Source organism: Culex pipiens, chromosome 3 (assembly GCF_016801865.2).
Source record: "Culex pipiens pallens isolate TS chromosome 3, TS_CPP_V2, whole genome shotgun sequence".
Classification (NCBI taxonomy): domain Eukaryota; kingdom Metazoa; phylum Arthropoda; class Insecta; order Diptera; family Culicidae; genus Culex; species Culex pipiens.
This window is the reverse complement of record NC_068939.1, coordinates 154,582,186-154,595,567: the sequence shown is the minus strand read 5'-3', so window position 1 is coordinate 154,595,567 and position 13,382 is coordinate 154,582,186. Positions and strand designations below refer to the sequence as shown.

The 13,382-nt window shown below is 37.3% G+C and overlaps 1 protein-coding gene across 3 annotated transcripts in view; it reads right to left on the bottom strand.

Moving 5' to 3' along the window:
• The window catches only part of LOC120418168 (uncharacterized), a 41,043-nt gene that overhangs the window by 12,710 nt on the left and 14,951 nt on the right, over positions 1–13,382 (bottom strand). The window contains exon 1 of one of the 3 annotated variants that reach the window (XM_039580465.2): positions 8,942–9,560. The exons of the other annotated variants lie outside the window; for them this stretch is intronic. Coding sequence (XP_039436399.1) covers positions 8,942–8,974 — 33 coding nt within the window. The 5' untranslated portion in view covers positions 8,975–9,560. Of the gene's footprint in view, positions 1–8,941; positions 9,561–13,382 lie in introns of those variants that run through there. 3 annotated transcript variants of the gene reach the window in all.

The following is a 13,382-nucleotide window of genomic DNA, read 5'->3' as shown; positions in this document are numbered from 1 at the left end:
GAACGACTTTGGGACCGATTTGAAAGAAACTTGTAGAACAACTTTCTCCGACGCCGTTCTCTTCCTTTAAAATAAACGGAACAAACAAAGTTATGCAAGTGGCAACTAACTGTGATTACAATCAGGTTCAAGTTCTTGTTTGGAGAGATTGAAGAACTCTTCACCAAAAGTCTATCAACAAAGCAGTGTGTAAGAGGAGAAGTAAATAAATGTTTATCGAAGAATGTCAGGTCCCGTTACAAGCTATTACTGTTTTCGTTTTCGAATGCCTGTCTCGTCATGACCGCAACTCCGCGGTATTGGCTTGAACAACGATGACGAATTCCACAATGACCTAAATTTCGTCGTCCCCACTTTGAGGGTACTCCACAGGTCGGTCAAAATGACTTTCATATCGAACGTGAGCTTGTCTACGACGACCTGTGTCTCCTGTTTCTCCTTCTCCTCCTTCGAGAGCAACCTTTGATTGAATTGTTTTACTTGTCAAGACTTGCGCTCGATGTGCCGACACGACTGTAAAATTGCGTCACTTTGCGTAGAGACCCGGTTAAAAAAAACAGGTTCCCTTTCGAATTCGCTCCAAGCTAGCCCCCCAAAAAAAAGAGAGCGGTATTGCATACGTCGACAGTTTTGGTTCTCGGAACACGTGCTCGAAGCCGTTCTCTGGGCGAGCCGAGCCTGAGTAGCTTAGCATTCGCGAGCATGTGAGAGAGGGAGAGACAGTGGGCAGAGCTCATTAACCTGGGTGAAGGTATGCGAAAATGAGTCGAGTGTGTGAGAGTGTTGAAAAGCCGGCGTCGCGTTCGTGGCAGTCGTTTATTTGCCGGGGGTTTTTTTTTGTTTGTCGATGATCACGCAGTTTGAGCTCAAGTGGCTAGCAAATCAACGCTGTAAGTTTTAAAATTTATAATATGATTGGTTTGAGTTAAATATGCATTAAATATTAATAATTATTTAATTGCAAAACTAAATGTCTGTAACTTTAATAAACTTAAACAATTTATTTATAATTTCAATATTATTTTGAGTAAGGTTCTCTAGAAAAAAAAATTCACTGAACAATCGTTACGAGAGAAATTTAAAAGAGACTGAAAGCACGAAGAATGATTTTCAAGATTTTTGGAAGGAATTTGTTCTAACTAGTACATGCATTTGCAAGGAAATATTCCTTTTTTGTATATATTTTTTAGTCTGTAACAACTTCAAATAGACGACTCCTACACCTGGAATGACCTAACGACCCAACCCCGCTTCTAGACGGGCTTCGAAACTAAAAATTTCAATTTAAAAAAAGCATTGGAAATGAAATCTCGTATTTAAAAAAATCTTAGGTCAACTTTGGTCGTGATTTTAATCAATATTGCAAATTATGTGCAGTATTTTTTGTTAAAAAAGAGCGGAGAGAAAGAGGGGAGAAAGGGGTCATACATTTTTTTTTCGTGTCCGTCGCGGCGTGCAACAACAACAAAACCCTATCATACCATTTCATCTCGATAAACATCGTAACTCGTCGTTCGTAAAGTTAATCAGTACCTCACTAAACATCAATCATTTAAAACTCGTGAAATCATCTCAAGTTTAAAATTACACTGTTAAACCCTTCAGTTTTAATTACAAATGATTTTGGTTCTATATTTCCACAGCCGGCTGTCTAAGACTAAACCATTTAATTTAAAATTGAACAACCGATAAACGGGAAATGTCTCATCCGCAGCATCCGATTGGTTGCCTTGAGAATAATATATACACTCAACCCCCGGTGGTTGGTCACTTTTTTTTTTGACACTTTTTAGTTTGTACCCCGTTGGTTGGTCAAAGTCAAACTAAAAAGTGACGAACTGTCACTTTGTACACGGCGCTCACACACACTATTAAAACAAACGTTTGGTAGTGTGTGTGAACTCCGTGTAAAAGGGGTGTCAAACTAAAAAGTGACCCCGTTCGTTTGACAACAGTTGGTGTAAAACCATCGGGGTTTGAGTGTAACACCTTTCAACAAACACTATGATTTTGGGTTGCATCATCATCTTCTATGATGAATCCTGACCAAACACCCTATCCTACTAACAAGTTTTCAGGTTCCTGGCGCTCGTGGGGTGTAAGCACAGAGTAAATCAGCTGCCCTAGTAGCAACCTGCGCTAACTAACATTCCCGTCCCTTAAAATCGAGGTCTACAAACTGACATGGCGGGCGCCGTTGGTGGCCAATGACTGTTACCTATTCGCAATTGATCTAGCTTTAGCAATCATGGTGTTTTATCTTTTCGGCGCATTCATACATGCTGTTGATAAGGGAAACACTACTAGATCGTCAAAGCCTATGATCAGTAGTGCTGAAAGGATATTACGGTTCTGTTCAGCAACGGAGGGGCAACCATGGGTGATCTCTCATGCTCATGCTCATGCTCAAAAAAAATCAATATAAAAATAGGTATTTTTCCGTGTACCTATTTTTTACATAAAATCTAAATCATAACCTAAAACTTTGGCGAAGACGCCAAATCGTACAGAAAATCCCTTTTTAGAATACCGATTTTCGAATATTTGCATTCTGCCGAACTGTTCTTCTTTGCAAATCTTTTCAAAAATATAAAAAAGATCAAACAGACAAAACATATTTGATCAATTCTCTACCAAAACCGGAAATGGATTTTATTTGTATTTTTTGATTTGGGTCAAACTTTGTGGGGGCCTTCCCTATGACCTAATAAGCTATTTTGTGTCATTGGTTCACCCATACAAGTCTCCATACAATTTTGGCTGCTGTCCATACAAAAATGGTAGATAAATATTCAAACAGCTGTAACTTTGAGTGAATTTTCTGATCAATCTTCGTGTCTTCGGCAAAGTTGTAGGTATTTTTGAGGACTATTGAGAAAAAATAGGTACACGGAAAAAAAAATTTGCCGATTTTTTTAATAACTTTTTTTTCACAAAAACTCAATTTCCCAAAATATGTATTTTTTGATTTTCGAGATTTTTTGAAAATAATAATATTCAATGTTTGGCCCTTTTAAAATGTTAGTCTTGATTTAAAATTTTTAAAGATATTTTTTTCGAAAAGATCGGAAAATTTCACGAATGTTTCATGTTTTAACATTGAAAATCGGACCATTAGTTGCTGAGATATCGACATTAGAAAATGGTGCGTTGTTTTGGTGAGACTTATAAAACTTCATTTTCGTGTTTTTTTTTCTTAAAGCGGCTGTATCTCAGCAACCCGAGGTCCAATCTTCAATGTCTCTTAGACAATTTTATAGCAAATTTTCTGAACTTTTCAAAAAAAATATTTTTAGAAATGGTCACTCATGGTCACTTTTTTTTTTTAAATCGAAAAACTGCAAATATTTCGCTAAAATTGAACTTTCGGTGGCTATATCTTGAAAACAGAGCTCTTTATCAAAAAATCTGTAAAGTAGTTTTCGATTGCAAATTCAATTTTGCATTAAAAAACAACGTCAAATTTGTTTTTGCATGAAATTTCGATTTTTTCCAAAAATCACTATTTTTTCAAAAATTCATAACTCGGCGGCAGATTGTGGCAAATGGGCAGTATTCATGATTGCTGAGAGTCGCAGGACTCTCGCCCTTTGCTATTAGTAAGTATCCAGCAAAGCAAAGGGTATAGCATGCATTTGATACTGTCAACTCCCATTCGGCTGTGTTCTCGTCGCTGTCATGTTGTAAACTGGAGTCGAGGGAGGTCCTGTTGTGAATTCTAGTTGGAGGTGGTCCGAAGATCATTGAAGAAGGTAGAATTCGCCATCACCCAAGACACGAAGGCACGAAGGATAGACCATGTCTTGGGGGGTGAAAGGATGATAGGATTTAGTGATAATACCACAATTTTAATATTTGTCTTTCTCTCTTATTTCAGACAAAATGTCTGGTCCGAGTCCAAGGTGTTGCAGAAATCTTCCACCATACAGAATGGGGTCTTCCTTCTATCATTTCCTATATTCTGAAAAAGGTGGTGCCCCGAATGTGGACATATAGTTTATCACATTTACTCCATATGGTGTGAACGTGACATGCTGTATGTTTGCTCTTGGTGCATTGGCTATTTTCAAAACAAGCTAGATTTTTCCTATTATTTTAAGATAAAATTTAGTAAAATCTACCTATCTATTTTTTGTTATTGCTATAACTTGTCCCTTACTTCACAAACTTTAAGTACTCTATTCTTCAATCTTGGAATCGCAATACATTATTGTAGAAATGTAACTACTGAAAAAATTGGTAAGAAATTTGGGCATAACTGTTATTAATATGATTAAAGGTACGTTCAATATGTTTTATTATATATGTTAACTATTCAAGTTGTTTGTCTTGTCCCATATGTCACAACTTCAGTTGTTTTCTCGAAAACTTCTCGTTACAAGTTAGTAGTTCTGTCTAGTTGCAAAATAAGGTTTCTTTATTCTTTCTTTCTGTGTTAGTATGTTATTCAATGTTCGATTTTATTTTACATTGTACTTATCCCATTTTTTCTCTTTTTCTCTTTCATGTACCTTGCGAGCATACGATGACCGAAAAAGTCATTGTATAAGCCAACACACGTGTATTTTTCACAAAGCCGCGAAACAGAACAAGTATTTTTATAAGTGCGTGAATAACAATCGGTCGTTGAAGCTCAAAAAATGTGAGAACAATATCGCGTCGTGGTTAAGTGATAATAAGGCGAAGAAAGTAGACGACGATTCCGCATGAAGAATATAGCGGAAATTAGGTGTTAATTGCACAATGGATGAAGGTTTGAAGTTGACACTGTCAAAAGGGAATGGTAAGATGCAATAGTAATATTGCTAGGTTTGATAGTGTCAAAAGGTAAGATCAAGGAACAAGGATTATATGAACCTATATTGTCATAATTATTGTATTCACTGAAAATTCTATCCACTTTCTACCCCCAATGTGTCCTGCACTGGGGGTGCCTGGGGTAACTTCGAGTTGACCTGGGCCGCCCGAGGAATTATGTCGTAGGTGGTTCGTGTACTTCTCACTCACCTCTCCTCGCGGCAAGGTTTTCCGTAGGTCTACACTCGTACATGCAACATGGGACAGCATGAATCTTCAGCTGAAGCCGGACGAATGTATTCCGAAATTACAGAAATTACAGAATTACAGAAAAATTCATAACTCGGCGGCAGATTTTTTGACCATGTTTCTCTATGGCTCAAAAAATGCGGATTTTTGTCCCCTAAAACATGTAAAAAAATCTCGAAAAATCAAAAAATACGTATTTTGGGAAATTGAGTTTTTGTGAAAAAAAAGTTTATAAAAAAATCAGCAAATTTTTTTTCCGTATACCTATTTTTTTCTCAATAGTCCTCAAAAATACCTACAACTTTGCCGAAGACAGAAAATCAGTGATCAGAAAATTCACTCAAAAGTTACGGCTGTTTGAATATTTACATACCATTTTTGTATGGACAGCAGCCAAAATTGTATGGAGACTTGTATGGGTGAACCAATGACACAAAATAGCTTATTTGGTCATAGGGAAGGCCCCCACAAAGTTTGACCCAAATAAAAAAATACAAAAAATAAAAATGGTCGAAATCGGCCGATTTCGTAGAGAGTTGCTCATTTGTAGAAAACAGAAACGTGAACTATACAATAATGTTTCCTCAATAAGTTTCCAAATAACCCCGCAAATCTTGACTTGAACAGATGATAACGGCTTATTTTCAAAACAAGCCCAACATAATATTATGGGCTAATGCGGTTTTAAATAGTGCTCCATTCTAAAGTTCGAAATCCCAAATGATACCCCCCAACACGTATACTTGGGTTATCTGCGAAATGTGGTGATAGCTAGTCTTTCCAAGGTTTTGATAACGCTTATCCAAAGGCAAATGTTTCCCAAAAACAAAAGTTCTACACACTTTGTACATCGAATTCCGAAGTATATTTTTATTATTGCTATTAAAATCACTGCAAAAACATTCCAGACTTGGAATAACGCACGGGGTTTCGCGGGAAACCCCGTACAATTGCCGGTCGATTAATTTGAATTTCCCATAAATGTGTGCAAGGCTCGGTGCCGCCATCATCACCAGCACCACCACCGTCACGCTTTCATTCTCCGGCAATCAAATATGACTCTGTGTGCTGGTGGTGATGAATAATATGCGGGATCTTATCAACGACTCCGCTGATTGTTGCTCGCTCTGTTCCCAAGAGGTTGTGTGAGGATGTATTTGTTCGTAGTAAGTGCTTCGCATGAATCAAACATATAAGCCAGGAGGTCAACCGGTACAGTGTTGCCAGTTAAAGTTAAGGATGCACTCCAAATAGTTATAACCGTGCAAATTTGAACGGAACAAAGTAGGGTCGCGTACCTTAATACGACGAACCCGTAATCGTAACATGCTATCAGTAATGGTCACTCTCTACCACTGAGGGGGGCTGTATGAACTGTGGAGTATTACGTAACTGATAGTTGCTCCACCGTAACGTGTAGCAATCACATCGCGGAGGGCACTTACGAAGAAAATAAAATGGCTCGCGCGACATGACCACCATAAAGGTGAACCCTAGAGAGCGACGCCAAGACCCTGGGACCTGGAGGGCGCCCCCTATTTATAGCACTATAAGGCCAACGAGGTGATGCATCACATACACAAATTAATGCATTTTTACGAAGAAACTGCCAAGACCAAGTGAACCCAAAGGGTCGGGAGTCGGGCTTATTCTGCAGAAGCCAGCCGTAATTACTGGTTGATGAACTGACTTGTTTTTTTTTTCGCCATGCAGAGTGTGGCTGAGCGGTCGTGGTGCCGGGGTTGACCTTGGACGGGGCACATTCGTGTGCTTCTGAGTAGATTTGCTAGTGCTGACGTCGAATGTGACGGGTAGAGAAGTCACATTATCAGGTAATGTTTGCTCCAGGTAATGGTTTCATTGATGATTTGTCAATATTTACGTACATTGATTGACCACGGAATGTCTCCATGACTCTGGACTTATTTTGTCAGGGAGCATGGATTGATCCGACTTAACATTCAACTCCCTGAAAAGGCAACCAGGTTGATGGAGTTCAAATTTGCACTTTTTAAAGCACACTTTGGTCCAAACTGGTATATCAAGTGCACATTTTTCAACGGATGTTTTTTTTTAAAGGAAAGTGAGGATTAATTGAAAAGATAAGCAAAAATAAGTTATATTTGTCTAAGAATTAATATTCAATTTATGACATGCGCTCGCTTTGGCCATCCCGGAACGGATTTTTGAATTCCGGGGTTTTATTTTAAATTTTTCGACCGTCTTTATTTAACATTTTACTGTGAAAGAAATCAAATTTGAAAATATTTTTTTTTTCAAAAATGGAAACAATCATCATTTTGATAAAGAGAGGAAACTTGAACAATTTTTGAAAATACATATTCTTAAAACATTTTTATGACAGCATGAATGAAAATTTGTATAATTCGTTTTGTCCATTTTACAGTTTTAATATTTTGTTTGATGTTAATTTTGTATGTTTTCGATATTTATTTTTTCTGGAAATCAATCATTTTCCTATATGTAAACGTCAACAAAAATTCCTAAGAGCTATCAGGATTTTTATGGCTTAAATTCTTCCATTCTCAAAAAGATTAAAATAGTGAAACGAACCTCCGAATATTGATTAAGTGCTCAAGACGAATTGAGTGCAATTGTTTTAAAAAGTATACAAAATATTATAAAATTATTCAAGAGCTAGAACTTTTTCCAGAGAGGTATGCCGACTTTTTGAAAAAATATTACAAATTCCTTTTTCGATTTTTTTGCGGATCATGACGAATTCCAGACTGATTCCCGATTTTCCGATTTTCCAATATGATTGGCAACCCTGCGTAAAATACGATTTTAAACAAGCTTCCCTGCACCGTGCGGTACACGCGGTTCACTTGTATCTCGGGTTTGCTTTGCGCCTGCTTTGTTCGGTTTACACCCGTACCCGACTCACACGAACCGAGGGTATTTTGGTTCATCGTACCAGCGCACCACGACACTCTCGGTTTGCCGCGTCGGTTTTGTGTCTGGCACTCACCCATGGCATGAACCCGGTATATGAGCCAAGGTGCTTCACTCGTCACGAGCCGAGGTACGTGCCGTGGTACGCGCTGGTGGTACAAAACGGGTTCAATACCACGACACGTACCACGGCACGCTGTGTTCATGCCATGGGTGAGTGCCAGACACAAAACCGATGGGGCGAGCCGAGAGTGTCGTGGTGCGCTGGTACGATGTACCAAGATACCAATACAAAAATGGGTTCAGGCACGTACCGAAGCTAGAAAACCAAACCCGCGGTGTGCGTTGGCACTGGCGCATGGGAAGCTTGATTTTAAATGAATATTTAAGCCAAAAATGTTTCTGCCGTGATTTTTTATCAATTATTTGCACAGAAAAAAGCGATGGTAATATTCATCAGGTTCACATTTTTACACATTTTTAGGTAAAATTACTCAAAAAAGAGGTGATATTCAACCAACCAAATTTTCAACCTTCCAAAATCTAACCTTTTGTTTGCTAGTGGAGATGGGAGCGGCTGACAATGGATGGCTTTCATGGTGCTGCCTGTCCTGTTCTGATAGAAGTGGTTTTAATTCTCTTTAATCAATGTCTAAGCAACCTGGATTCGACAATCACCACATATACATGACGAAATCCAGTCTGCAACCCGCTAAGGTTACCATCTCCATGCGAATGAGACTTTTGCAAAAACAATAAAAAAAATATTCAAAATTGGTTTTACTTTTAAAAATACATGAAATAAATTTCCCACACCTTACGTAAACATTCTTTGAAGTTAGGATATCACGAAATGTGGAATAGTAATTGACTAAAAACGCCGACACCCGCAATTGATTAACCACATGTGCTTTATCACTTAAAACAAGAGACCCAAGATGAACCCAGAAATTGCTCTAAAAAAGCTCAAAATACATACATTTAGGAGCAAGTCGCTCATTACGCTATCCATGGTTGCGTATTTTGGACAATCTAGTTTTTTCTTTTAATTTGTCGACGACGATGACCATTAGCTCCACTAGCTACTCGCTACTTTCTTCCTCAGATGCTGTTGTTTTATGAATCAGCAGGCACCGTTTATTCGTTACGACCAGTTGTGTAAAGCCCGCTCAAGCAGCCAAGATCCGATCTCCGAAGGGGTGGATCGCACCAAGCTCTGCTGCGGTTTTTCTTCTTTTTTCCTCTTTTGGAAAACTCCCCAAACTCAAGGGTCCAACCACCGAAAATTGCAATTTGATCAACGTTTGAAGTTTATTTTTTATTTAATGGTTGGTAACTATTCCACCGCCACCACAACAGTTGGCCAATATCAGCTGCTGCTGGTCGATTCCATTGGACACGCTTGGGGGGCACATTTTCACTATGGCCCAAAAATCGGTGGTTACACCGAAACAAATCAACACTTTTACTCTACGCGCTTAAAACACTCGCGAGGCGCTAAACTTCTTCTTTTTATGCTTCTGCCACGGCTTCAACTATGGCTCGCGGAAAATTATTTAACGTGGCAATTATTACTTCTTTTTTTTGCCTTCATTCCGTTCACTTCTGTGCACTTTCTGTGACGGTTTTATGGTTGTGTGGTGGTTTTTGTTATATGAGCTTTTCATCTGAACAACAGTCGCACTTGATCACACAACTTCCTTTCGAAATGCTTAAAACTGCAACTGCATTCCAACTCTTGAACACAGGCTTAGGAAATGACGACCAAAACACTTCAAGGACTCTCGTATCGAACACGTGTATAGAGAGAGAGAGAGAGCACCCAATTGACACAGGTGTGGAACACCGATTAATCGCAAAATTTTCACAAGCAAAATCGCGCACGCACGCCGCTCCGAGTCAACTGGGCAGCTCGGCGGTCGCTTGGAAACTAAGTCACCTTTTTCCGCTGTGAGTCTCGAGTCAGTCGACGGAGCGGAGAAAGAGTGAGAGAGAAACCGGTGGAGAATGGTCTCGATCATGGTGGTATTGGGAAACTCTCTCTCTCTTACACTTGCTTTTCTTCGTATGTTCGTGAGCTCAATGGCTGTAGCTTGAATTTTATCAATGCTACGGAAGTTAACAATAAATTGGTATGGCGGTGGTGATGCCAAGAAAAGCGTTTGTTGGTTGTGTTTTCTGGAAGTTTGTAAACCATGGTCATTTAGAACTGGGAACTTTGAAGTTTGTTTGTTACAATGGGTAGGAAAATATAGTGCAGATGTTACAAAAGTTAACAAAATGTTAACAACACATATATTTTTGTTTTTTTTTGTCACAAAATCTTTCACAAAGCCATCGTTTTTTTTTATGTTTTCCTTTTTTTATTATTTTACAGATATATAAACGTTTATTTTTCAAATTAACTGCTTTAAATATTGCATAAGACTATTGCCCTATTGCACAATTTTGATTAAGTCTAAAATTACACATTTTTCTGATATGAAAGATGCACCCATTCCAGATGTATTATGACCATGATTTTTTAACTGTATGTTATACTGAACATCATTTATTTCTACATTTTTTATCGAATAAAGCATTTGATGTTTCAAAACAATTTTGAATTTCTGGACCACGCATCGAAAAAGACGTGAAACATTAGGGTGTAATAGAGCAATTCCAGCTCAAATCAGGATTTTTTCTGGTACTTTTTTTCCCGACCCTCTCCGATTTCAATGAAACTTTTTAGACATGTTATCCTAGGCCTATATAAGCCATTTTTGTGTATATGGAGCCAATTGTACTCGAAAATAACATTTGAGAAGGGCGTAAGTTATTTAAATTTTTTTTTTATTTTGTAATTAAAAAATTACTGTATCTCGAAGCCGTTGCATAGTATCAAAAAGTGGTCAAAGACAAACTTGTAGAAAATTCGACGGGCTTTCTGAAAAAAATACACTGGAAGAAAAATACACGCCAATTCTATGAGATTTTTCAATTTTTAAGCTCAAAAGTTAAATTTAAAGGTCACGATTTTATTTTCGTTCAAAATGTTTCAGTAAATAGCCTAAGATGTTGCAAAAAGACTCACGAAAAATGCAAGATGGTATGTCTTTCCTTAAAACAAATACAAAAATCATTTACTAAAACTGTTTTTTTGAAAGGTGGTCTAAACGTCAAAATTTTCAAAATCCGATAGTGGGAATCGATTTCCCAGACAATTTTACATAAAAGTCTCCATATTGACCATTGTACTATGTCCAATACTTGTAAAGATACAGCGGTTTTAAAAATACAAATGTTGAAAAAAATGTTTTTTTATGGTTTTTGGCAATTTCTATATGACAGACTTGATTTTTCCGTCTCGAAAATATTTTTAACCAGAAAGTTCGTCCAATTTCTCATAAGTTTGCCTCTGACAACTTTTAAATTTGACTCGTTTAAATATTTAAGTAAGCTTATTTACTATCCTGGTTTCTACCACACTGGAAAAAATATACTATTTTCAATTATGAGCAATGTAATTTAGCTTATATCTGTGAGCTCTTACATCCAATTCAATGGCTGTTTAAGGCAAACTTAAAGGAAATTGAAAAAAAAATCAATCAATCAATCAATCAATTTTTCCGGTAAAAATATTTACGAGACGGAAAAATCAAGTCTGTCATATAGAAATTGCAAAAAACCACCACATAACCTATTTTTTCAAAATTTTTGTTTTTAAAACTACTGTACCTTCACAAGGATGGTCAATATGGATACTTTAATGTAAAATTGTCTGGGAAATCAATTCCCAATATCGGTTTTTGAAAATTTTGACGTTTAGACCACTTTTCACAAAAACAGTTTTAGTAAATGATTTTTGTATTTGTTTTTAGGAAAGACATACCATCTTGCATTTTTCGTGAGTCTTTTTGTAACATCTTAGGCTATTAACTCAAAAATTTTGAAGAATTTTTTGAAGAAAGCCCGTTTAATTTCCTATAAGTTTGTCTTTGACCACTTTTTGCTAAGATGCAACGGCTTCGAGATACAGTTATTTTTAAATTATACAAAATAAAAAAAAATATTTAAATAACTTACGCCCTTCTCAAATGTTATTTTCGAGTACAATTGGCTCCATATACACAAAAATGGCTTATATAGGCCTAGGATAACATGTCTAAAACGTTTCATTGAAATCGGAGAGGGTCGGGTACAATAGTACCAGAAAAATTCCTGATTTGAGCTCAATATCGAAAGCGATTTTCCAGCACAACAATTTTCAGTTCCTTTTGGGGTTCTTATCAACTTCCCGAAGTATATAAAAGTCATGCCACAATAAATACTTTTCAAAATATAAAACCATACAAATATTGTTTTGCAATTTCGTCATGAAATTTATAACTTTTCCTGGCAGTCTCGATCGACGAAACGGCCTTTTTTTCTTTACCAAAAATAACAGACTGGAAAATTATTAACACAAGTGCTGAAAAGTTGAAATCGAAAATGAACATTTTTAGATACATTTTTTATTTGAACGATGATGTTAGGTCGTTGCAAATATTTTTCAAAGTTTATATTATTCTGTTCGCCTCTCGATTTATAACGAAAATAGCTATTTCTCAACAGAAAAAAAAATAATTTTGGAAGGTTGAAAATTTGGTTGGTTGAATATAACCTCTTTTTATAATTCATTTTACTTAAACAATTTAAAAAAAGTGACCATTTTGAAAATTTATTAGAAACTGATGAAGAATATTCCCATTTTTTTCTGTGTATATAAAAACAGAAATTAAATATTAACAGTTTGAAATATTTTCGCAATTGCTAAGCTTGCTGCATCTTAAGAAAGTGAAAACAAACAGTTGGCCGCCAGACTCCAGTCGTTCCCACGGAATAACTTAGTTTGACTTTATGAACCCCTTGCGAAACCATTTAGCCGGTCTAGACAATCAGGCCAAAAACAAAAATGAGAAAGCCAAAAACTATCATCTCGATGCTGTGGGAGTTTCAACTCGACAGACAACAACTCGGGTAACAACTTTACGAAATTAACTTGAATTGCAACAGGTAGCGCTCAGATACCGCAAAGGACACACATAATTTGTCCGCCCGAGAGGCGTTTAACCTTTTTCCCGTCGTCGTCGTCTTTGTCCCCGTGTCGCGACATTAAAACTGGTTCAGCAAGGATTCCTTTCACCCCGCAGATTGAGAGAAATGTCAGCGGGTGAGGTAACCGTTTTTCGGCGAAAGGATTTCCAAAGTTGCAGCAGCGAAACACGAGGCGGTTTGCGGAGACAACAAAACCATAAAACTTGGTAATCCCATTCGTGCCACATGTCGGCACTTGGTGGTACTGGAATAACGTACTCAAATAGGATAATCAGCCAAGTCCGTTCTGTTCTCATTTGTTTTTTTTTTTCAAGCGTCAGCGTGCGTTATCAATGACTCGTTTC